We start from the raw sequence: 26,572 nt of genomic DNA, 5'->3' as shown, positions 1-26,572 counted from the left end.
GTAAGGAATTATAGCCCAAAATGAGGAGGAGTGTATGACTCATCGTATCGTTTAGAATTGCACATACTATATGCATAGCTTAATTCTTAGCTATATTTCGACTTTTATTTTATTTATTATCACATACACCTTGTTGTTATTGTTTTTTTTAATTATAGTAGATTTATAAATGAAAAAAATATTATTTCTTGTACAATACGCACATTGAATAAGCACATACGTGAGTAATAGTTTTTTGCTCTCTTTATTTTGTGACTTCACCCCGCAATATTAAAATTCATAGTATATCGTCAGTCTAAATGATTGGACTAATGGTTTAGCATGAACACTGATGTTAGACGGATAGTGACACAAAACTGTTGTATTGCGCGATGTTACGTTTCAATATGTCAGCGCATAGCCCCAATACTCTCTCGAACCTGTTGACAAAATTTAGAACTATATAGTTGTAGGAGATAATTGAGAAACGTGTGGGTTTAGCTTTTAATTAGCTTTTTTTCAAAGTACTGTAAATTATTTTGATTAATTTTTTTAAACAAACAAACCTATCTGGCCCAATGCAGGTATCTACTGTTTAATAAATTTTACTTTCCTTATTTACATTGAAGTTATTTTCACCAACACAATTTCCCCGCAGAATACTAAGCCCTGTGGCGCGTGAACCCTACGATTATATTTATCCCGTAAACATGCACGCGTGCCTTCATCCGTTCAGTCACAAACAGGGATAAACAATATATATATATATCTCATATATTTATACTTCTAATTTAAGAATTTCATATGTGAGTGAAGAAATGTATGATTATGGTTTATTCAAAATTGTTTTATTTGCCATCTTCATCCGCCATAATCATTCTACAAATGTCGAGCAGCAGCCTAGGCCACCTCCACTCTACCTACGCTATAGTACACCGACCTGGCGCGGTCCAGCTTGACGCACTTGAGCGGGCCGGCGGCGCGCACGGTGGCGGCGCGCGGCCGGTCCAGCAGCAGCGCGATCTCGCCGAAGTAGTCGGAGGGCCCGAGCCGGCCCACCTCCACTCCCAGGCCCTCCGTCTGTCCGCACCCGCTGCGCTGCTGCAGCACCACCGCACAACCTGATGACACGTACCCATTTTACTTCATTACAAACTTGCTAAATCCATACTTACTAATTTGAAAGTCTACCCGTCATGCTTTCAGAACTAAATCGGGGATCCAATATTGATGAAATTAGGATATAGTTAATGACCCGAAGTAAAACATAGGCTACCATGGGCGGAGCTACGGGCTAACACCTAGTTTCGGTTGACACTACATACATTTTAACTACTGCTGCTATTAACACAATGCTCTACTCAGTTCAGACCAGAGATGGGCAAAAACTATTCAAATTACGAATGATTTATTCGTGTTTAATTTAACACAACCACACGTTTTTTGTTTAGATAATAGATGGTTCACGCACCTTGGATGAGATAGTCAATCGAGCATGCGCACATTGGCTGCATACCTTGGTGGGGCTGGACACCGCGCCTTGAATGAGTGATCATAGAGCCTTGAAGACTTGGTTACACACCTTGGTTGGGTGGCCAATAAACTTTACGCGCCTTGATGTAATCGAGCTGTGCGACGTCCTATGACCGCCCTGGTCACCTCGCACGTCTCCGTTAGTCCCCTTTGCTGATTAGAAAATTATTATTTTTTGCGATTTCTTGGTCGATTATTCGACATGGTAGGTCCATTGACCAATCAACCAAGACAGGCCATGTAGGTCCATTGACCATACAAAAAATGTGTCCGACTAGATGTATGAAAATGATGACACCACATTATTCACATTCACATTATTCATTATTCGTTATTTGAATGACGATTCGTCACTCACGAGGTACAAATAAATTTTTATCGAAATAAAAAATATACGACTAATGCCCATCTCTGGTTCAGACCAGACTCTCACAATCTCAAAATTATTTCACAAGTGCTAATTCCTGGGACTGCACTTAAGAGTATTTTTGGATCAATTTTATAAACAAATAAATTTTATTTTTTGATAGTTTTTTAGAAAATTATCAAACCTTCTACTATTATATAAAAGTCATTGCCAGGTTCTCCTTGGCGCACGATAGTTTCTCCATCATTAAAGGACACAGGTTCAAGGGCGTCAGCAACAGTTAGACGTTCCCATTTCTCTAGACTCTCTAAAACAATAGAGAAATATATAAGAAATCTTAAATCGAAATATTATGAGCGAGAATTAACTATATGGATAGTTGTCGTAGTTGACTTGGCCTCAGTGGTTGGTTCAATAAAGCTTTCAGTTTAGACCACCCTAGAGCATAAAATGTACATCACATGCAAGCATGGTGATGAACTTGAGCATGAGTATTGAAAAGATTTTTTACATAAAGATTGACAAAATTATCACAATAGCAAAGTGTATCATTTTCTTAATTGTTAAGCATGCCTTCTATAGAAATATCAGAGTTCCCTTTTCTTACTTGCAAAAACTTTAAAAGCAATGGATAGTAAACTAATATATCATATACCTAGAATTGAAACTCTTGACAAAAACTCGTCGTACATTCGTCGTTTTCTGATTGTAGAGCCCATAAGAATGCGTCTGTAGGAATCCCTATCAAGGCCCCACAGCTTGAGAGGTGACCGGGCCCTCACAGTTGCTGCTCTTGGGGTGCCATATATTAGTGCCAGCTCTCCAAAGCTCCCTCCCTCACCTATTGTAGTCACTGGTTCACCATTTACTAAAACCTATAAACATTGTCATAATACCATATAGAAGACAACTCTCTTAACACAAAATCAATTAATTTTTTAATTTAGTTACTTTAATTATTAACAGAAGGAACTAATATTGCAAGTAAAATTAACTCATTTATTATCTGAAATTCATAGTCCAGCCTTAAATTTCTTGGTATTTTCACATTTCACTACTTTGTGGAATGAATTCGGTAGAATAGAATTGTTATTCTATTCCACCAGATTCTATTCAGAGTAGTTGTCAACTATCCTGTCACTACTATAGGTTAGAGAATTTTAAATAATAACTATAATCTAGATAAAATAGATATAATTAGGATAGATTTAAAGTTGGTTAGAACCATTTTCAAAAAGTATGAAATTATAAAAAAAAACTAAAAAATGATGGTTATCATAAAAAAAAGTAATTGGAAGAAAAGTAATTATCATATTATAGGTACTATTCACAGGTGTAAAGAATTAACAACTATTTTGTATTATAAAAAAAATATCTAGGTATTACTCAATTTACAAAATATATAGGAGACAAAAATGTATCTTACTTCAACTTCTCCAGAATCAATTATATAAAAGTTGTCACCCTCATCCCCCTGTCTGATTACAGTTTCACCTGGGAGACATTGCACAGGGAACATTGCATCAAACATGTCTGCTCTCTCTGATTCATCTAGATGTGTAAACAGTACATTAGATGCTATTGCCCTTGACAGAGCACCCATAGTTTTATAATCTTTTGGCACCACCTATAACATGAAAAATTGTCACTTACAAAACAGTTCATCAGCATTTTAAATTAATCTATTCAGAAATTAGATAAGTGAACTAGTTGGGAGTTATCTGGCAGTAATAAAGGAGGAAGTTCAGGTGAGACTCTGGTGCAAGCACTTTGCTGATGTGTATGACGAAGTATGATTATTACTTATTGAAAAAAAAAAAACTAATTGTACCTTCTTCACATAACTTGTAGCATCTTCCTCAGTTACAGGTTCAGCACTAATACCACCTCGACGTCTAGGAGGCTGTCCGCCAGGCACTGGCAATGGAGACAGTTCTCCATCTGCTTCACCCTCAGACGACGCTGCTGCTGCCGCCGCCGCTTTCACCTGTTCCTTTAATGAAAGGATCATTTTATTATATGTTATATGATATTTACTAGACTATAAGCAGCATAGACTTATCCGATATCTTACCCTTTCTAGCTTTTGAAAATACTGTCGTAGAAAAGTAACCGGGTTTTCAGGTTTATTTACACATAATTGGACTATACAGTCCTTGAGCAACAATTGAATATTATGACTTTGGATATAATTTTCACATTCGTGTAAACATTGTTCCTCTTCCATGTCTTATCAGTTACTACTTACAAACAGTTATTACTTGTAAACATGGGATCTATCAAAAACCATAGACCAACAGTTTATAGTAAAGTCAGCAAGTATTTTATTACAATTAATTACATTCATATAACAATTTCTTATAGGTAAAGGGTTTTCATTTTTACAAGAAAATAATATACTAAAACTGACTGACGCAGAAAAACACAAGACTAGTGATGTGATGACAATCGATATCCACCATCCTTATGTCACTATTATCGTTTTCAATCACAGCAATACATGGAATGGGGTATATTACGGAAAGTTCAGCGCAGATGGCGCTACTGGTATAACTAGGGTAAACAAACATTGCCAATGGAATGGCAAAAAGCGCCAATTTTCAATATTGGTGCAGATTTACGACCAGAAATACCAACCAAGGAAGACCAAAAAAGGAATTCTGCATTATTTGGTCAATTGTGTTCATAAACAGATATAAACTTGATTTTGACTGCAGATCTTACCAGTATGAAGTCTATATTTTAATAAGTCTTCACCTGTGAAGTGTTCCGATCTTTTTTTCGACCGTTTACTGGCTCGAAAATTTTGTGTTTCAGCGTGAGGCGCATTTCATAGTTTCCGAAGTGTTTTTATCTTATGGAAAACGATTTTTCACAATATTTCGGCACCCGAATATGCTACACTGATGTATATATTCATAAACGAATGCTTACATAATAAAGTACTCTAAAATAAACGTTTTAATCGACAATAGCAAAAGGCGGCAAAGCTTGTGTGTACCTAACATAAATATTAGGTACACAAAAGCTTTGCCGCCTTTTGCTATTGTTGATAAAAACGTAGTGCTGTACTCTGGCGGGATAAATGTGCAGTAATAAATGTGCAGTAATAAATGTGCTTTGGTCCAGGATGTTTTTTACTTGTTTATACATGTATGAAAAAGGCTAATGTTTAAAGGCAATACAGCTACATCTAACGTCGTGTATAATCTTTTTTTTTCTTAGAATATGATATCAATAATGGATATCAATATTATCTTGTCATTATAGCGCAAAAATCGATAAAACGCTTTACCGATATATCGTGGCAATCCTAAACAAGTCATAATTTCATTCATTCTTCTTTTCAGTTCAGTCAGTTCTGTAAAGATGGAGGTTGAGAGTGCAGAAGCCGATGCTAAAAAGCATTTAGAAAATGCTTTATCTGAACAGGAACTTGCTGCTTTGCCGATTCCAATTGCAGAAAAAATTAATGCATATATTGACCACCAATTTGAAGAGTATTTGACATCTAGAGCATTACACGAGACCAGCAAATCCCAGATCGGTGAGTTGCAACAAAATCTACCGGTGTTCCTGTCCTATGTAACGCCTGTCTGTGTTTCGCTTGGATAGACGTGTTTTTTGTCTTTACATCGAGTTTTATTTTAAATTTTAAATTCGCTGTACCATATACAACAAATACCTACATACCTTCGGCCCGAGCTTTTTGCTTAATGGTTTTGCAGGTAGACATCAATATTATAATTAATTGTTTTCATTATAACCTCGAGGAATTAAATGATCTTGAGTTGTAGAAAAACTTTCCGATAATAGGTAGTTATATTTTTCAAAAAACGTTATTTTGATTTTGCAAAAAATCACATTTATCATTATCTGATTTTACTATAAAGAATAAGTATAAATGCTTTGTAAAGCAGGCATAACCCATAAGTGGAATGTTTTATGATTTTCCTTTCATTCTCCATTACACATACTAGCTGATAGTCACATTAAGTGTGCAAGTTTTCTCACAATCTTTTCCTTTGCCTGAAGCAGGTGGTAGTTAATGAAAAGGCTCATCATGACTGAGTAATATACAAACCTAACCGTAACCTATATACAAATTAAAGTACAAGTAGGATTTGTTTGTTTGATTCTTCACAGTGTAATACTGTTACATATTGAAAAGTGTGCATCAAGCGCAGATCTAATCCTCACCGCACAAGTAAATGTTTCCATAGTACCTATGGAATATGGATATGACATTACAAGACCTAACCCATAGTTCTTTGCTTATGGAGAAATGGATCCAGCATTAAACCTGTGCAAATTGGATCAGGGCCATTAGTCCCAATTGGGTACCATAGAGGTGTAGCTATCCTTTTTTTAGATTTCTTGAGAGAAAACACCTGCTACTTAACTCCTGCTCAGCTCTGTCTTTTAACCAGAAATGTAGTGACTCTTACTTTGTCTGCTATCAGGTATCAGAAGGTTCCTAATTGTATTAATGAATTAAATATGAATTGTCTACCAATTCTATCAAGCCCATAATATCTCCTCTGTCTAGGGCCTTTGTGCCATTGGCCAGATGTGCTCTTTGAATATTTGGCATTTCTATAATATTATATAAGTATTAAACTAGTAATAAAAGTGATTCTTGAGCAAAGGGCTGCAAACCTACTTCGCGCCGCTCGTCATGTTATTAGGGTCGAATTATCAAGAATCTTTAAAAACAATAAAATAGCATCTCAAAAAAGTTTGGTAATTAATCTATCCCATAAATTATGTTCAGAATTTACCCCTGTAGATTTAAAAACTATATGTTACAGTCAGGCTACAACCCTATGAGTGCAGCCACATTAAGCCATGTTTAGGTGTATAATTTATTATGTTTTTAAATCAAGTAAAGCCCAGACAACTAGTTTATTTAAATAACATAAATTAGCTGTTTGCCACAGTAAAATTGGCTGAGTAATTTTGCTGTGAAAATGCTGCTGGACCATCGGGTGTCACTACTCTACTCTTCCCCAAAGGCTCTCCAAAGAAAAAATTTTATCATAGCTATTTAATTTCATGTATGGGTATTTTGAAGCATGTCGCCTATTAATGCATCAGAAAAGTTCTTCCTGAGAATCTGCAGCATTTGAAGCAAACGTAAATTAATTACATAAAATTTATTACGTTTTTAATAACATAAAATTTATTACGTTTTTAAAAACATAATAAATTTATACCTTATTGGGAACCACACTATCTATTGGTGAAAACCGCATGAAAATTTGTGCAGCCTTTTTTGAGTTTATCGCATCCAGATAGACAAATAGACACGACAGAGAACTTTATACTATGTAAGGATCTAAGGATACAAAAATAGTGTGTAGTAGATGTAACTAACAGGATTGGAACCACCATCACCCTGTCGTCGATGAGATGTCATACCTATAAATGGGCAAAATTGTTTTTTCTTTTCTCCCATATAAAAATCTCGTGTAAAAATCTTCACAACAACAAAATAAACTAAAAGATTTCAAAAAAGCAATAAAAAAATAAACAAAATCAAAATAATTAAAGTCCAGGATTCAAACCATCAACAGTAACAACATGAACTCAATGGTGTTTACCGCTGAGCTGTCTACTTATATCTAGGCGAAATTTGATTATTTGTTATTTCTTTTCACCCTTATTTAACTACCCTAAAGGTAAAAATTTAAGAAATCCTGAAACACTGGTTCATTATTTTTGTTGCATAGGGGTCGAATTTCGAAAATTCCTTTTTTATCTGAGCACTACATAATAACCTAAAACTACTGCCCAATTTTCGCGTTTATAGCTCCTATGGTTTAGGCTGGGAGTTGATTAGTAAAAAACAAACACTTGTTGTTTTATATATATAGAATATATAGATTTTGAAAGTGTGAGAAATTTTGATTAGTGTGAAAGTCAGCAGTATTCATATAACTATAATTTTTATTGTTTTTGTTTTGTTGTTACAGAAGACAAAATTGCCACTTCAGAAGCTACAATTCTGGAATTAACAGCAAAATATGATGATGCTGCACAGAAACTATTAGCTGCTGATGAATCAATAACAGATTTGAGTAAACAAGTGGAAACACTCAATGCTGACTTAGAGAAAGCTCGTGATAAAATAGGCCGATTGGAAAATGAAATTATATCACTTAAAAGCTCACGAGATGCTGCTATTGACGAAAGAAATGACCTGACACGCATTTTACAACGGCGCGATGCTGAAATTGAGAGACTAACTGCAAATGAAACTTCAATTTCACAACAGTTGCGTTCGGCTATTGATGCAAAATGTGAGGCATTAGCCCTTAATGATGAAATTCAAAGTAAAGAACTGTCTCTTCAATACAGAGAGAAGAGAATTGAACAAGAAAGAGTTCTTTTGAATTCTCAAATATCTGGACTTACTGAAGAGGTGAATAGACTCACTTCTGAACTTCAAACATCAAGGCTTAACAGTACAAGTAGACTTGTTAATTTAGAAACTCAGTTAGCAGAAAAGGTCGAGGAGCTTGCTGTGGCTAAAGACACAATAACACAATTAAATGAAGTGAAGAAAAATCTTAACAATCGTGCTGAAAGTTTGACACAAAGATTGATGGACCAAAGGGAATTAGAAAACAAAATCACTGAAAACTACAAAAAAGAATTAGATGCCAAAAGTAAATTGGCAGATTTGTTCAAAACCATGAATGATGATGCAGAGGCAAAAACACAAGAACTAACTGAAGGAATTTCTGAACTACAAAAAATGTTAAATGAAGCTACTGAAAAGTATGGTGAACTTGAAACTAAGTATAAACAATCTGAATTAGATCATGAAGACTTGATGGAAAAGAAAAATGAAGTTATTGCTTCTTTGAAGAATGAACTAGAGCATGCCAATGACTTATTGAAAGCTGCAAATGCCCATAATCTTGACATGGCTTTAAGTGATTTAGCTCCATCTGCTGCCACTGCCAGTAAACTTTTGAAATCAGGAATGTCACTAACACAAATTTATTCCCAACTGGTCAAAGTCACTGAAGATTTAGCTCAGGAAAAAGAAGAAAACCGGCGTCTAAACATTACTATTAACACTATTGTTCAGGAATTAGAAGAAAAAGCACCTATCTTGCAAAAACAGAAAGCTGAATATGAGGAAGCTCTAGAAAGCAACACAGCATTGACCCAACAAATTGACTCATTAGTCATTGAGTGTAACAGACTTAGGGATGATTACAGTGAATCATCTAAAATTGCAAATCACTACACTAGGGAGAATTCTAAATTAAAAGGAGAATTGGCAGACTTAGGTCGCCAGGTATGTTTCTTACTGAAAGAAATTGAACATAGTCGGGGAGGACTTTTGCCCAATGGTGATCATGATTCATCACATACTGCTTCAAACACAACAAATTCATCAGAACTAAGCTCATCACGAATAATATCTAAAACTCTTGTAACCTTCAGTGATATTCAAGAACTGCAAGCAAACAATCAGAAATTATTGAGAATGGTTCGTGAATTAACAGATAAACAAGAAGAATTTGAACGTCATAAAGATCAATTTGAAAGTGGAGAAATGCAAAGTAAAATTGAGGCTTTAAAGGCTAGAGTAACTGAATTGACTGAAGCCCAAGAAAGACAAACTAAAATGGTTAATGGACTTATAAGGCAGCGGGACATGTTCAAAAAACTGTATCACGATCTCATGAAAGGAAAACGACATGAGTCTATCTCTGGTTTGGATACTTCAGATTTAGAAAAAGGAGATTCATGTGCTATGGACATATCTTCTGAGAAGCTTAATAAATCTGCAACAGTTGAAAGTAATATCGAAATCAAGTATAAGGAGACTGAAAAACAGTTAGAGCTTCTTAAAGAAGAATTTAAAACATATAAAGAGGAAAAAGTAACAAATGAAAGAATGTTATTTGAACAAATTGATAATATGAGACAGGAGATAGGGAAACTTACTGCAGCAAATAGTAAGTGTGCATCTACTTCTGAATATAATAATGAAAGACTTAAGATCTTGCAAACAAACATTGCCACATATAAGAAACAAATATCGTCTCTAGAAGAAAAAAATAAAGCTTATAATGCTACAATTGCCAAACATGAAGTTTCTTTACAACACTTACGTGACGAAGCACTGAATGCACAAAGTAAATTAGCAGCAGCAGAAATACAGGTAGAAAATTTGAGACTGGAATGTAAACTGCTAAAGGATGCCGAAGCCCGTTTACAAACTGAGAAAGACATTTTAAATAGAGAAAGACAAGGGCAGTCTATGTTATTGAAAAATCTGGAGTTGATAAAGGCAAGCTTAGAACGCGTTGAAGCTGAAAATCGTTCTAAGCTAGAAACTAGACTGGATGAAGCGACTAGAGAATGCTCAGCCCTAAGAAGAAGATTACAGGAGGAACAAGATCGTTTTAGAGAATTAGCAGCACATCTTGAACGCCAGACTGATACTGCTAAAACACGTATGCAAGAGGAAAAGGATGCAGCAGACGTCATGAGAAAAGAAATACAACAATTACATGAAGATCTTTCTGAAAAAAATAAATCAAGTGAAGAACTTGCCAGAAGATTAAAGACTGCATTAGCGCCTAGTACTGATGGGGCATTTGAAACCATAAAGAGAATAAGAGAACTCGAAAATAAATTATCTGATAGAGAAAGTGGATTAAAATCTTTACAAGAACAATTGACGATTGCTAAAGAACATATAAAACAATATTGTGACATATCAGAATCATCAGAAAAAGAATTGAAAAATCTTCACAGCGAATATGAATCATACAAGTCTGAAACAGAAGCAAAATTGGCTGATTATACTCAAAAACTTCAAAAGATGGAAGATAAATGTTCAGAATTAGAGGCTGAACTATCTCTTCATGCAAATGGTGAACATTCCAATAGCAACAGCATTTTGAGAACCGAATTATCAAATGTAAAGGAAGAACTAAAGAATGCATTCAATAACTTTGAGAACTGTCGAACAGAACTTGAATCAGCTCGTGGAGAAATCACTAAATTGTCGGAAGCAGTTCAAAATGCTGAAGAAAAGTATACGCACGAAATGATTTTACATTCCAGTGATATTCAAGTTCTTTCACAAGTAAAAGAAGAGTTATCTCGAGTACAGAATCAAATAAATGAATTGGTTGCTCAAAAGAACAGTGCTTTCGAAAAACTAGAAACTGAAAAGACAGCTTGGGAAGAAAGACAGAAAATCCTTATAAGTGAAAATGATCAACTAGCTCAACGCTTGAAAGATCTAAATGATCAAAATACCTTATTGCATGATCAAATTCAAGCTTTAGGTACACAGTTATCAGTTTCACATGCTTCTAGATCATATTCTGAAAGTATGAGTGAGTCTGCCAATGATTCATTAAATGTGTCTATGAGTGAAGAAGATGGAAAATCTTCTGAACAGTTATTCCAAATAGTCAAATTTTTAAGAAAAGAAAAAGATATTGCTATGGCTAAATTTGACATTCTACAGGCTGAAACAATGAGACTTAAATCACAACTAGAAATAACAGAAAAACAACTTGACGATGCAAAGTTAGTTTTGGCTGCAGAAAGGGAAAGATCTGAAGTTACAATGGTAACTGTTAATAAACAATCCGATATTTTAAGAAAAGTTGAAACTCTAAATGCTCTTACTGACAGCAATAGAATTTTGAGAGAAGAACGTGATAACCTCTCAACTCGTGTTGAAGAACTCACAACTTTAGTAAAATCTCTTGAAGATAAACTCTCTCCTTTACAAGAAAAGATATCAGATGTAACATCTAAAAATGAAACTTTGGTTTCTGAAAACACAGCACTCAAGGCAGATTGTGCTAGATGGAGAGCTAGAGTAAATGCTTTGATCGAAAGAGCAAATAAAACTAGCCCGGAAGATTGGAAGAGACTTCAAAATGAGCGTGAAACTTTGGCCAAGATGTTAACCAATGAAAAGGAAACTGTAAGAAAACTCAGTGAAGAACTGGGCACTGTGAAAGTAGAGAAAACGAAAATAGAAGAGCAGTACACATTAATATCCAGACAACAAAACCAGCTGGTGGAAGAAAACAAGAAGCTAAATGAAGAACTACAGGTACTTAAGGATGATTTGTCGCGACTTACTGAAGAATTAACTAAATTAAAGGCTGAAGTTTTGTCTGCTAATGAATCCAACATCAAATTATCTGATGAGTTGTCCACTAAAGATGCTTCTTTAACAGATATAAGAAATAAAGAAATGCAAATTAGAAAGATTGCTAAGAAGTATAAGGCTCAATATGAAGAACTTGTAAAAACAACTGAAGAAGATAAGAAGAAATCTGAAGGAGAAGTAGCTGCCGCTGGCTCTGCAATGGCAGAAAGTACTAAACGCCTGGAAGATCAGCTGAGTGAGCTTCAATCTCAATTGGAAACTGAAAGAGCTAGTAATGAACAGCTGAAACAAGAATTGGAAGCATTAAGAACTGCTAATTTAGATAAAGAAGATAAAGCTAAACAAGTGTTGAAACATGCGAAAAGTAAAATAGTTCAGCTAACTGAATTAAAAAATTCTCTAAGTCGAGAGTTGGATGAATCACGTAACCTCGCTCAGAGCACTCGTGACGAGCAAGACGTTCGCTTGGCCCTTATCAAGTCACAGTATGAGGGCCGTTTATCTCGACTCGAAAAAGAGCGAGGCGAAGCACAAGCCGAAAAAGCTAGAGAAGTAGAGGCATTGATGCAAAAAGTAAACATGCTGCAAAGACAATTAGCTAACCAGTCTTCAGGGTCAAAGCAACAAACTACGACGGAAAAGACCACTACGGATCCGCCCACCGCTAACATCAAACCTATGGCTGGTAAGTTAAAATCTTAGTTGATCTTTTGCGATAAAAATAAAATGGTATGTCTATGTCTCATTTATGAAATACATAGTAACATTCATTACTAGTACTTAAACAAAAGCGCATCACGTAGCGACGCTCAACTGATGCATGTTATGCATCAGTTAGTGAGCGTTTATTAGTGTTAGGTTTTATTGTCCTCTACTAGCAGATAGCTTGTTAGTAAAACTACTTTGCATACATAGATACGTAGGTATCTTGATTTCATACCTACATTGCATAAACATTCATAAGGCGTGTGGTTCCGGTCTATATTAGGACCACTCCGTGGTACGAGGCGACTAAGGGACACATAGCCTAGGCAGCTGATAGTCAAAAATAATAACAAACAACATTCTCAAAAAGTGTTGACGTCAGGGCGCAGGCGGCCCTTTATAAAATAACAGAATTGAGTGAGGTTTTCGAAAAAGTGTAACTACCTACTTAAAATAAAAATGTCTATGCATGCCAATATACATGATCTAGATGGAATTTTCAAACGGTTTCACGGCGTCACAGCCCCAAGACAGAGAGACATACATAGGGTTAATGTTGATGTGCAGGCGTGGCGCAGCCGAGCGCGCACTCGTCGCGGCGCGGAGGCGAGACGCCGCTGGCGTCCATCCGGCCGATGGCGCAGGTGGGCCCCACCGCCCCGCACGACGCCCACAGCACCGAGTACATGCCCGCCTCCTCCTCCCGCCCTCTGCCCCGCGCCGCCCTCGCCGCCTCCACCGCGCCTCCAGAGTCCACGCAGGTGAGTGCTCTGCCCTCGGCGACTGATCCACAGTTCCAACAACACAATGATTTTTGCATCACTTTGTTATAAAAGTATGTACTGGCGGGCACCAGAATCCAAACACGCCACTCAATGATTGATGTCTTACCACTTTTTTTACATAATTACCTAAATAATGTTTCAGAATTCATGTCAGAGTTAATTTCATGATACCTAAACAAATTCATAGTTATGATGTTGATGATAATTAACAGACTATCTAGTCTAATATCTAGAACTGCAATCGTTCTTCTTGTTTTTGAAAAGAAAGTTACTTTCAATAAAATGTATAATATTTTATTCCTAGAGTAATAATGCACTACCATCCGCTCATTCTGTCCATTGACTAATGTGACATACTTTTTGCTTCTCTAAGGATATGGACACCAGCGAAGCTGGTATGGGCAGTTCCGGATCTAGCGAAAGTAATGCTCAACCTTCAACACATTCCCAGGCTCCACAACAGGTAAACAGGATGGAATATACAGTTGCTCTATATATCACATCACTAATCGATAGATGTACTATAATATATAAAACTAGCTGTGTCATGGGGAATATTTATATGTAAGTTACAAAAAGTTTGTGTTTCTGTGTACACACAGCATAAATTTGTGTTTCTTGTCATACTCGCGTCTATTCCTAACACGTTCATATCATTGCTTACTTAGTGATTCAATCAATAGTGAACGTATAAAACGAAGAGATAATAAATTATCTATAGTAATATAAACCTATACATACATATGAGTAGATAATAAAATACATGAAAAAGGTAAATATGAACATATATGTTCCACATTTAATTTTTAAGCTGCACTATCACTATAGTTTTAACTGTGATGATAGTTGCAACATGATAAATAATTAACCACGTTGTGTAGGCCGTAGCGCTAGTGATGCCGCGCATCGAGCAAGCGAGCGGCGCGGCGACCGGCGCGGGCGGCGTGTCGGCGAGTTCGCTCGCGCCCAGCGTCGCCTCGCCACAGCCGCCGCCCGCTCCTATCACAGGTGACGAGCTTCTGTTCAAACCTTTACCTATGTGACGTTCCACTGGTAAATATACCTTATGGAGGGAAGTCACTTACGACGTACGACACAGGTCTATAATTAAAATGATGAATTGAAATTTCCAATTGTCTACATAAGGTACCTTTACTTGTGGAATGTTACATATGCCAATTGTAATCATCCTTATTTTAACCAGTATTGATTTTGCGTACAAATTTGTGGCTAAGAATTAGTGTTGCCAGGCTTCCCGTATTAAGATATAAATTCAGATATCCCGCCGGGACAGATTCTGTCCCGTATATCAATTCGCAAAATTTGTAATTGCGGAGTCGATCGTGCTACAGTTTGACAAGTACCTATCTACCAGCGCAACGCGCAATGTTCGTACGTACGTATGTAGGTATCATACACTTATAAAGCTCTACTACGTGCGTGCATCCATTTGGCTCGGCTGCGCGCGAGCGATTGACTGACGAGCGAGACGGTGGGTGATCACCGGTAATTCGGCTCGGGGAGCGCGGGCGGTGGCGGGAGGGATGGACGGAAAAAACAAAATAACGAAAATCTGTTTGCCCCTTTTTGTCGCATGCATAATTACTTGTGAATGATTTTCTGTCTCACTTACGTTACGAGAGAAATAATAATGTTTTTGTTTTTTGATCGATATCGGTTATTGTTTTGCGACAGTCGTTGCGTAAATACGTAATTTACTTTTATAAATATCTTAAATCAAACAAAAATATGGTAAAACTTAGACGTGCATACCTCTGAAAAATATGAAAGACAATAAACATATTAGCATATTATTAGGTTTTTTTGTCCCGGATAAAATATTGAAATTCCGTATTTTTTTGCCCATTTAAGCATTTGTCCCTTACAGGCCGAAAAGAAATCTGGCAACCCAACTAACAATTATTTTGTGAAATGTTAACTGTTACTTAGATTAACTGTACATACCATTCCGTTTATACCCTATATGTTGCCCAGGCTTAATACCTATATAACTAAATGACGGATTCGAATGAAACTAAACTAGTTTCATTTCGAATGAAACTAAATTAGTTTAGTCCAGTACTTCCGGAGATTAGCGTATACAAAAAGACGAAACAGACATATTCTTCTTTCCAAATCTTACTCTATTACTATGACTCTATCGCCTAATTTGTTTTATGTAAATATATTCAATGTACATATTTTTTTCCTACTATTTTATATGTATTGATGATGAACATTATAATATTCAGTACTGGGTTTAGTTTGAATTGGCAAACCCACCATTGGCAAATTGCAACTACCTTTATAAAATATTCTACCATATGTAATACATTTAAAAAATAAATAAAATTAATTTCATTTCAAATTTCAAAGTGTTTCAGTACTTCAAGACACGTAGTTTCATTTAAAGACATATGGACACATGAGCGAAAATGCAAAGACAAAGATTATTTATTTGCAAAAACTTGAATTTACATTTTTTTACAATGTGGTGTTAAAAGAAAAACTACATGTTTCACCATCCAAGGGTATGCAAATTTAAATGGAGAGCGTGCTATCATCCCACAAAACAAAATCGAATTAATAAAAGTAACTAAATTAACTAATTTTGTATCTAAATCTATCATTAAAATTAAAATATAAACAAAAATCGTTCAAATTATAATAACATTTATCAATCAGCAAGGACCTGAGGTGCTTTTTAAATAAATTTAAATTCTGATTTAACTTGTTGTGTACAATACTTTTACTAAGTAATGCCGTTTTAGAATGGTGTAAAATAGTCTATAATTATCCCGATGATTTCTTAACACAACATCACAAAGGCGTGGGAATAAATGAGTACACATACACATTTAACAAATATTGCAACCTCAAGTAAGTAAAGTGAAGTCGTGTTAGAATTTTATGTTTAAAAACCGGCTGACAAATATCAATACTTTGTAAACCAAACATTGCGCGAATACAACGTTTTTGCATTTTGAAGGCTAAATCCTTGTCTGTAGAACAAGGCGTATCATTAAGATTAAAACTAAAATTTTAAAAAAATGTTTATTAATTTGTGTGAAAATAAAAAAATACCTGATTAACAAAATCTTAAACAAACATAACTTTGTATATTTTAAATAGGGACAACAAGCGGCGCACAGAGCACAGCGAGTTGCGCAGGCGCATCAACAGGCGTGAGCACGTCGCACGCGCCCGCCGGCGTCAGCACGTCCGCGCCGGCCGGCGTCAGCACGTCTGCGCACGCGCCGCCCGAACAGCGCCCCGCCAAACGGCGCTTGGCCGCACGACCGCTCACCGCTAAGAGGACGAGAGTGCAGGTACACATATTTTTGTGTCAACTGGAGATTTTAACTGGAGGTTCTACTGCTGGGCAAAGACCACAAGTTTAATCTGAGCTCTAGCCCTGTTGCTTCTGTCGCCATAGAGCGCCGTCGCTTCATTTATGTTTCTATTTAGGACAAAATCTGGCCATTATTTTATGAGTTGGTTGAAAAATGGAATATTATAAAAATATAAATAATTAAAGGCTGAACAATATCACATTCACCCTTGAATTGAATCCACAAATAATCTCAGATATAAGCAGCCATGCTTAAATCAGTCTTGATAGTTATATTTAGCTTGAAACTATCGAGACTGATTATACTGAGACTGATATTCAAGCTTGCAAGAGAGTAAAAAGTATGAAAATCATTCATCGCTCAATTGGAAGAACTTTTTAAAACAAAAGTATCCTTCCGTTGATTTATTGAGTTTGTGTTAGGGCTTTGAGAGATCTGTGGAAGTGGAGTACCAAGTGCCGACGTCGTCGCGCTGCGAGGACGACGAGGGCGTCATCGTGGTCGACTCTGAAGAGGACGACGAGAGGTGCACCGGCACTATGTACAGGGTACGAGTCACCGAAAATTGTTCAGGCTGATTTACACCAAGCAAGCAAATGCTCATTCTGTTGCCAATTACCCACTCTCATGTCGTGTCAGATGCTTCGCTCCCGTGGGAATTACGGGATAAAAAGTACCCTATGTGTTATTCCAGGTTATAATCCATCGTGTACCAAATTTCATAACTATCGGTTCAGTAGATTTTGCATGAAAGAGTAACAAATATACATCTTTTCAAACTTTCGCATTTATAATATTGGTAGGATAATTTTTTAATTATTCTTACGTGTTAGATCTTGTCCATTCTTTTTTTTTAACTTATTAAGAAATGTTCTTAATTCCTTTTATCTGTGTTAAATTATTGTTTTCGAAGAACAAACAGTGTTTTACAATTATATATTGCATGTTAAAAGTGTTGGAATATGGTTACTATACCGACTACATTTTAATTTTGAATTATGTCTGTGGTGATAGGAAGGTGAGGAAGACGAAGAAGATATGGAGGAAGAACAGGAAGTGGAAGGAGGCGAAGAGGAGGAGGAGCCTGAGGGTGACGACGGAGAAAGTGCTGCGCGACAGGTCATTAGTCTTTTTACAAGCTTTTATTTAACTTGATGTAACTATGTATGTCCATATGTCTAGATATATTCAACCGATTGACATGTGACAACAATAAAAACTTGTGTCAAAAATGACATTATTACGATCTAGGGATTGCATCCTTGCAGCTTATACAATTCACTCCCGTGGGATCCCGTTTAGCGGGATTTCTCTCTTTCGGATCGGAACTTTTTCCCGGTTATTACTTTCCTGTCCTTCTTGTGTGCTTTCTTATTTGTTCTTCTCCATTTTACACAGTCTTTAGTATCCTTAAGTAGTAGACGCATTCCCACGCATAACATTGACAACATAAACCCAGCATTTTTTTAATTCATCCCTTCTGCCAGGCTTGGGTGGAAAACTACCAGATCTTAAGAAGTTGTTAGATTATTTTTAGCAAGTGGTGAAATAGGACCTTAGAATATTTATAATTATGAAATTGTAATTGACATAGGAATCACCGGCGCAGTCGCCGTCGGGCGGTGAGGAGGGTGAGGAGGTCGGGGAGGAGGCGGAAGAGGGAGAGGAGGGCGGCGCGCCCGAGCCGGACAGCGAGCCCGCGCCCGCGCGTCCGCAGATCGAGGCCATCAGCAGCGGCACCGAGCGTCAGTACTCACGTGTCTGCCCACTAGCGCCACTTTATCTATTTTATTTATTAGCGAAAAATATTATTGGCTCTAATATTCGTGTGTGTAGTTCCTTAACGTCTCGTACATTTGTACCCGGCTTATATATTTTTATATATATTTCTAAATGACAGCGCGTGTTGAGTTTCCATACTTTCATTCTATTATATTATAAATGCAAAAGTCTGTCAGGTTTTCACGGCTATACCGCTAGACCGATTTTGATGAAATTTTCCTTTGTTTATTTTAATGAAATCCCCAAGTTCACACATAGGCTACTTTTTCAAATTTCTATCCCCAGAGACCAAAAATTAATGTGATAGTTTGATGACAAATGTACATTTTGTTGCGGGCAGAGCTGCCGGAAGCAGCTAGTCGATTGTAAAATAATCGTCTCTTAGTTATTATGAGAAAATAATGTTTGAATACGTCATAATAAACCACCAATGAATATGAATAAAGAGCAACAAATGTTGCAATCAATTTGGCTCAAATTTGGGAATTTCTTAGATAAAGATATCTAATAAAATGTCTTGTTACAGCAAGCGGGACACTGTCATTGGGTGGTAACGGTGGTGATGACGGAGACGACAGCATAGTTCCTTCTACTCCCACTTTATATGTTCCGAGGCGCAACGACGGGTAATTTCCTCTTACTTTCATAATATCAATATTAGGTATGTTAGTAGTCGTAAAAGTCATGCCCGATGCCTTTTAGACGATTTGACTGAATGCAATCTGAAACCAGTGTTAGCAATAACACACTCGAAAAAAAATATGGACGATTCTGTGTGAATTGTAAAGCATATTAATTATGATATTCAGAAGATATCTTCAAAAATTAGTTTTACGTTTTGGTTATACTAGGCTTTAGCTAAATTCTTGTACTTAGGCTTGTTAAAGTCTTTATAAAAATAAAGATTTACACAACATAATTTAAACATGTGCTAAGTAAACAAATGATACTGATTGCAGCAGAACACGCAGGTGAAACACGTTTTGTCTCTAATAGGAAAAGGGATGAAATGTGGTTTTTAGATTTTGACAGCATAAATTATCATATTGTTCTGATCTTTAGCAGCAACATATAATAACCTCGCGCAAGTCACGGCGATGTACTAATTACAAGTTTGTACTTGTATTTTATATTGTTTGGTCATATCCGCCATTTTGTTGCACCAGCCTGAATTAAATGAGAAGATGATCTTTAAAATGTATATGTAATGAAGTTTCTGCTTCTTTCTCCCAGGTTACAGATACAGATACCGTAGACATAGCCAAGAGTTGCGTAACTCGAAGGCAAAGTTTAAAGTGAAATAATATCTAATATTTATGTTTTGTAAACCCAAGTGGTAAGATAGCGGATTTTATACTAATACCATCTTATGTACACCTATATTTCACAATGAAAAAAAAATTATGAGATCTGTAAGGCTGAGCCTGCCACCCACAATGAGTGACAGAACACCACTATTTTGTGTAATATTTGTATCAAATTAAATCATTTATTCAGAAATTAGGCCTTCACAGGCACTTTTTCAGGTCATATTCTAAATTAAATGATGTTTACCAAAGCTACAAACTACTACTATTTTAAGAATAAAAATCACTTAAATTTCGATGATTATAATCAATGATATTGTGTCGGTAGGTTCGGTGAGGCGGTGGTATCGCCGCTGGGCGCTGGCCTGGGCCCTAGCGCAGCGACGTCGGCGCACGCGGCGCGGTTCACGTTCGCGGAGGCGGGCGGCGGCGCACACCATGACACTCACGCCGACCTCGCGCCCGCGCTGCCGCCCGCGCAGCTACCCAAGCCCACCACTGACTCGCAGCGTATGTTAATCCTTACGTATTGTTGTGTTGACATCCTCGGTGGCGCAGTGGTAAGGTTCTTGCCACTGAACCGAGAGGTCCCGGGTTCGATCCCTGGTCGGGTCATGATGGAAAATGATCTTTTTCTGATTGGCCCGGGTCTTGGATGTTTATCTATATATGTATTTGTTATAAAATATAGTATCGTTGAGTTAGTATCCCATAACACAAGTCTCGAACTTACTTTGGGGCTAGCTCAATCTGTGTGATTTGTCCTAATATATTTATTTATTTATTTATTTATTTTATTTATTTATTTTATTTATTTATTTTATTTATTTATTGTATACAAAGTCCCTAGCCTGATTCCTGAGGAAAGTTTATGTGTATAATTTAATGTTTTATATAATTTAATAGGATATGACACACTAATATATGACTAAATGATTCAGTCTTCACACCCTTGCACAAAAAAGGTTCTACAAGAATTTGCAACAACTACCGTCTAATTGCTCTTACATCACACGCAACAAAATAATGTTGCCTATTCTCAACGAAAGACTTAAGACGTACTTGTCCAAGGAAATTGCACCGGAACAGGCCGGGTTTGTGAAGGAGAAGGGCACAAGAGAGCAGATCTTCACCGTGCGTCAGATAATGCGAAGAAAAATGTCTAGAGTTTAACAAACCAATCTATATATGCTTTGTCGAAATCTCCAAGGTATTCCTCTCAGTGAAGTGGTCAGTGCTGCACAGAGCTCATCATGCGCATTACTCTGGAGAATTGGAATGACGGCGTCAAAATCGATGGTTAAGATTTCTAACTTGCGCTACGCAGATGACATGACGCTCTTTGCATCTAGTGCTAGCTTAATGGAGCAACTGTTACACAGAATGGAACGTGTGAGCCTAGAATTTGGATTAAGGATCAACCGCAGTAAGACCAAAATAATGATCTCGCCAGAAATATCCGAAATTGGAAACTGTGAAGTGGTATCACACTATATATACTTAAGGGCCTTAATCCCGAACGGTGGAGTCTGCATGGACGAATGGAAGCGACGTCTGACTATTACGAGAGCTGCTATGGACAAGATGAAGGAAATATGGAAGAACCACAATATTACAAAAGGAACTAAGACCCGGCTGGTACGAATACTGATTTTACCCATATTTCTACATACCGCAGAAACTTGGATATTGCGAGATATCGAAAAGAAAAAGATCTAATATCAGGCAGCGGTTATCAAGTATAGTACAGACTCGCATACTTAAGCTGTTTGGTCACATTTCGAGACGAAATCAAGACTTGATCGAGCGATTCGTTGTCCAAGGCAAGGTTGAAGGCACTCGGCCGCGCGGAAGGTCGCCAATGAGATGGACTGACCAGGTGAAGTCGCTGGGTCGCTGGTGGGGGGACCTATACACGAGTGCATCAGGATGACTATAAGCAGGGAGAGATGGCGGGACATCGTACGGCGAGCTACACCTGCCTCCCAGAATCAAAAACCATGTTGACCACGACTATTCTGTCTGATATGAATAAGATGATGAATAAACTTAAAAAATGTAATTTACTTTGAAATACCGTATTTCACTGTTTGAATATCTGTCAATAAACTGACTATTGTACAAAAGGACATGCAACGAGATTACACCTTTTTGACCAAAATACGATCTAAATAAAATATAGTAAGGATCAAATGTATAGACGGTATGGTATGATGTCGTAAATTTAGTGAATTTAAATATATTATTATGGTTAAGTGGCGGTCTATGCCATATGATGGAAAGTCATCTCTCTCTCTTATCTGAACTTATTCCCGATTTCTTCCGTTGAGTGTCGGAGCCCAGGGTCCGCTTTCCTACTTTTTACTACTTTACTTTTTCGTGTCCATTTGGCACGGTCGCCGGCAACCCTAGTTGTCAGACCAAACATCAAGCCAGTATTTCTTGGGTTTACCCCTTCTGCCAGAGCCAGGCTATGGAGTTTCATCGGTTATTGTAATTTGTATATAATTTTGGAAATGTTTTAAAGAAATAAAACTTTTAATGCACCAGTCGATAACAATTAAATATGATATTATTTTATATTAGTAAATAATTTTATACAGGCGCTGAAGGTGCGGAATCTAGGGATTGGGAAGAATCTCGGGGCGAGGAAGAGACCACTGCAGTCAGCTCTCAAGGAAGCGAACCATCTTCGCCGCACCAGGTATGAAACTCTTTTATATTTAAGAGATATTATCTTGTCGATTACACTATGTAGAATGATACACAATGATAAAGTATTCTAGAATTTACCTAAGTTTGGATGTCACAAATCTTTATAATATTATGAAAGTATATAACTACTTTCATAATATAATAAAGATTTGTGTTTTTGTTTGTAATGAGTAAATTCAAAAACTACTGGACTGAATTTGACAAGTTTATTTGTTAGACAAATTAAAAAACCTCAGACTTTCAATATTCAGTTCACTATAACTTATGAACGGCTGAAGCAATTTTGACAAAAGATATCTAAGAACTACTGCATAATAATTAGTCATCAACTAAAAATACAGTATTCAATTCGGTTCACCCGTTTATGAGCTACGGTGCCACGTACACAGACAGCCAGACACACTTAGCGGTCAAACTTATAGAGTAACACATAGACTGCTTCATATGGTATTACCTGAACGAAGCTGGAATGCTGGAATGGGCCGCTAGTACTATGGAAAGTTTTAGACTTAAATTCTGCATTGAATGAGAACTTGTAGTGTACGTCAAAATAAATACGAGTACAATAAAACTGACGAGTACAACAGGCCGATTTGAAAAATAGTTGATATGCTTATTATGATTGGTCAGCCTTGCGAGGAAGGCCGCGAGGCAGAAGCTAGCGCGGTGAGCGCGCACACGCGGCGCGCGGGCGCCGCCGCGCACTCGCCGCACTCACCGCACTCGCCGCACCAGCCGCCCGCCGCACCCGCGCCCGCGCCCGCGCCCGCCTCCGCGCCCACGCACTCCAACCAGCGCTGGATGCGGGCAGGTATGTCTTGTAGATAGATCTTGTGTAAAACAAAGGCATGATAAAGTGGCTAGTCTAAGAGTTCACATAGGGTGATAAGAAAAGCGAGACAATTTCACATACTAAATCCTCTATTCTGTTGTTAACTACAAACACATATTTATACGAGATGGTGATAGCATTGGTAGTCATATTTTTGACAGTGACATTACGGACTAAAGAAACGTTATAATTCATTGGCACAACTAAACTTTTTCTTGACGTTATGTCATGTTATTCCTATTAGCAGAAAAATATTTTATCGATTGCCCATTGTGTTTGTATGTATTAATTAGAAAATAAAGATTTAAGCCCTAATTCTTAAAGAATTAATGCACGATATACTAAATGTATTGAGTCTACTTGAAACTTTAAAGTAATGGTAATATATTGAATGTAAATTTTCAGATAGCGAAAGTGGAAATCGAGGACGCGGTATGAGATCACGAGGTCGGCCCCCACGACGATCCCACAATTATCATAGGTTTTAAAATATAATATCGCCATACATTAAATACATTTTTTCTATATTAATAAATATTAAATGTATTGTTCACTTACGCGTCGAAAACGCCGTAGATTTACTATTTCTCAAGTTCATGTGGACATTTTATAATTTACTCACATTTTTGAAATTTTGTTCAATTTGTAATTTTAAGTTTAATCAGGACTAGTACCGTAACTACTTAAATAAGGATGCCACGCGAATTTTGTCTAATTTTGTGATTTATAAAATACAATTTATCTGAAGTATTTCCATATATAAGACTTAATATTGGTGTGTAATTATTTTTTGGGTAATATTAGTTAATAAAAACTTGAAAAATATTACAATTGTACATTCGTTTTAATTCAGATAATAAACTGATACTACTTTTATACATAAATCTGGATGCTATACTATTATATCTATACAACTGGACTATGTCTGCCCATAGGAGATATTTACGAACACATTCCAGGAAACTGAATGAGATTTGTAGCGGGAAATGGGCCGAGACTGTTGATGACCATAGATAAACTACTAAAATATGCGCAGGGTTTTATTTATATTATAATACAATATATATATGACGAAGTGACGGAGGAACGGAGGGAATAAGGATCGTTAAGTAACCCTAAAAAACGATAGGCAATGAGCCCGCAGGTTAAATCACAAATAATAATAACATGGCCGACTCAGTGGGCTTCTTACTTTCTGTTTAGCTAACTGTCAGGATGAGGGTATTTCTCTAAAATAAAGCACACAGTTTCCAATGAACAGGCTAGAACTCTTATCTCAAGTTACATCTCAAAATACCAATGGATTACGAGGATAGTCGCGGATTATCATCATCCATTACTAACTCTCAAATACTACATAGACAAAACCCTACCTACCACGGCAAGGATCCGTGCCCCGCCCCGCACGGGTCTGTTCGTGACAGTCAGTTACGTCTACTGATCCACGACCCACCGTGCTAACTAACCAAACACAATTAAACACCAACGAACACCACACGCGTGTTCTCTCACTGACCTTAAAGCCACCTCGCGTATCATCACATAGAATCCATAACAAAGTAACACCGCTGTATTATCTCACTAGCCTCACAGCCACTTCACCATAATCTCAAAGCAATAACTATCGTCTCCACTATCTGTGTGCACACACTAACTATACAATTAACTATCTCAAAGATACACGACACAACCACTCTGCACGACAGCGCCAGTGCAAAATCAATCTCAAGAAGACAACGCCCATCGAACAAGATTTGAATCCCACTCTTGTCCAATGAATGAAACGGTTCAATCATTCATTTCATTCCTTCGCTAACTGAACTGACAAATGAATATTTACATTCTACAAACTGTCACATGTCAGTGTTACCATATCGTCTTTTGAATTAAATCAGTTAAACTACAAACCAGATGGCGCTATATATATATATATATATATATATATATATATATATATATATATATATATATATATATATATATATATATATATATATATATATATATATATATATATATATATATATATATATATAATATAAATATAATATAATAATATAATATATAATATAATATAACCAATCATTACAACAATGCACCTACCTCTTTACTCTAATACTCCTCCTTAATCTCGTAAGCATAAATAATAAACACAGTATTAACAACTTATACTCTCACATAATCCCACAATCAGGATAGCTTTCATTCTCACGTCTCAAACACGCAAACCCATTTCTCTTATACACCATTCAAATTTTCCTCTACGTAGAGATTTTGTTAAGGCATCTGCAACTATCTTCTCAGTTTCACAGTACATTAAATTAATAATATCTGCCTCAACTGCATCTCGCACAAAATGATAACATACATCCACATGTTTTGTACTGGTTTGTTAGCGATAGCAATAGTTGACTATCGGACAACACAGTTGTAGCAGTCTGAAATTCTTGACCTATCATCTCTGTCACGAATCGCCTAAAAAACAACTTCTTTTGTTGCTTCAGTGATCATATTCTGCCTCCGCAGTACTGAGTGCCACTGTGCGCTGTTTTTTGCTCTTCCAAGAAACAGCTCTTCCTTGAGTAAGAAATACTGATCCTGAATAAGATTTTCTGTCAGTGTCCCCAGCAAAAATCAGCATCAGCATAAGCTTTCAAACATATTGTAGTTCATTTTTTGTGTATGTCAAGGCTACATTCTTTAGTTCCCCTTCCTTCCTTCCTTCCTTCCTTCCTTCCTTCCTTCCTTCCTTCCTTCCTTCCTTCCTTCCTTCCTTCCTTCCTTTCCTTCCTTCCTTCCTTCCTTCCTTCCTTCCCTTCCTTCCTTCCTTCCTTCCTTCCTTCCTTCCTTCCTTCCTTCCTTCCTTCTTCCTTCCTTCCTTCCTTCCTTCCTTCCTTCCTTCCTTCCTTCCCTTCCTTCCTTCCTTCCTTCCTTCCTTCCTTCCTTCCTTCCTTCCTTCCTTCTCCTTCCTTCCTTCCTTCCTTCCTTCCTTCCTTCCTTCCTTCCTTCCTTCTCCTTCCTTCCTTCCTTACTCTCACGAGATGTG

General features: G+C 36.9%; 2 protein-coding genes across 3 annotated transcripts; one reads left to right on the top strand and one right to left on the bottom strand.

Moving 5' to 3' along the window:
- Nucleotides 1-225: 225 nt before the first annotated feature.
- Pka-R1 (Protein kinase, cAMP-dependent, regulatory subunit type 1) lies at nucleotides 226-4,322 on the bottom strand. Of its 2 annotated transcripts, XM_053750267.2 has the most exons (8): nucleotides 3,954-4,322; nucleotides 3,711-3,872; nucleotides 3,306-3,506; nucleotides 2,535-2,754; nucleotides 2,064-2,186; nucleotides 1,562-1,665; nucleotides 920-1,100; nucleotides 226-419 (listed from the first exon to the last, which is right to left on the bottom strand). In XM_053750267.2, exons 1-8 carry the CDS (start codon nucleotides 4,104-4,106, stop codon nucleotides 382-384), a joined length of 1,182 nt encoding a protein of 393 aa, XP_053606242.1. In that variant the 5' UTR covers nucleotides 4,107-4,322; the 3' UTR covers nucleotides 226-381. The 2 variants fall into 2 exon arrangements, with proteins under 2 accessions (XP_053606242.1, XP_053606243.1); XM_053750268.1 differs by lacking the exon at nucleotides 1,562-1,665 and having other exon boundaries at nucleotides 3,954-4,320.
- Nucleotides 4,323-5,222: 900 nt separating this feature from the next.
- Nucleotides 5,223-24,351, top strand: Mgtor (Megator). The gene is made up of 14 exons (XM_053750326.2): nucleotides 5,223-5,426; nucleotides 7,855-12,732; nucleotides 13,320-13,513; nucleotides 13,911-14,000; nucleotides 14,419-14,545; nucleotides 16,670-16,866; nucleotides 17,313-17,438; nucleotides 17,905-18,009; nucleotides 18,485-18,635; nucleotides 19,199-19,298; nucleotides 20,308-20,489; nucleotides 22,583-22,683; nucleotides 23,325-23,505; nucleotides 23,932-24,351. The coding sequence occupies exons 1-14, from the start codon at nucleotides 5,249-5,251 to the stop codon at nucleotides 24,012-24,014; spliced, it is 6,693 nt and encodes a 2,230-aa protein (XP_053606301.1). The 5' UTR covers nucleotides 5,223-5,248; the 3' UTR covers nucleotides 24,015-24,351.
- Nucleotides 24,352-26,572: the final 2,221 nt, after the last annotated feature.

Source organism: Plodia interpunctella, chromosome 10 (genome assembly GCF_027563975.2).
Source record: "Plodia interpunctella isolate USDA-ARS_2022_Savannah chromosome 10, ilPloInte3.2, whole genome shotgun sequence".
Taxonomy (NCBI): Eukaryota; Metazoa; Arthropoda; class Insecta; order Lepidoptera; family Pyralidae; genus Plodia; species Plodia interpunctella.
Note: the sequence above shows the minus strand (reverse complement) of the source record. Positions and strands in the feature narration are given on the sequence as shown.

What these genes read in the sequence shown, in the direction of transcription:
- Pka-R1 (XM_053750267.2), bottom strand. Translation starts at nt 4,106, where the DNA reads ATGGAAGAGGAACAATGTTTACACGAATGTGAAAATTATATCCAAAGT. An exon ending in CTACAAGTTATGTGAAGAAG is followed by an intron (nt 3,507 to 3,710) that starts GTACAATTAGTT and finishes TTCATGTTATAG; the next exon opens with GTGGTGCCAAAAGATTATAA. An exon ending in GTCAAGCTGGACCGCGCCAG is followed by an intron (nt 420 to 919) that starts GTCGGTGTACTA and finishes TTTTGTCAACAG; the next exon opens with GTTCGAGAGAGTATTGGGGC.
- Mgtor (XM_053750326.2), top strand. Translation starts at nt 5,249, where the DNA reads ATGGAGGTTGAGAGTGCAGAAGCCGATGCTAAAAAGCATTTAGAAAAT. An exon ending in GAGAAAGTGCTGCGCGACAG is followed by an intron (nt 18,010 to 18,484) that starts GTCATTAGTCTT and finishes TAATTGACATAG; the next exon opens with GAATCACCGGCGCAGTCGCC. An exon ending in GCCCACCACTGACTCGCAGC is followed by an intron (nt 20,490 to 22,582) that starts GTATGTTAATCC and finishes AATTTTATACAG; the next exon opens with GCGCTGAAGGTGCGGAATCT.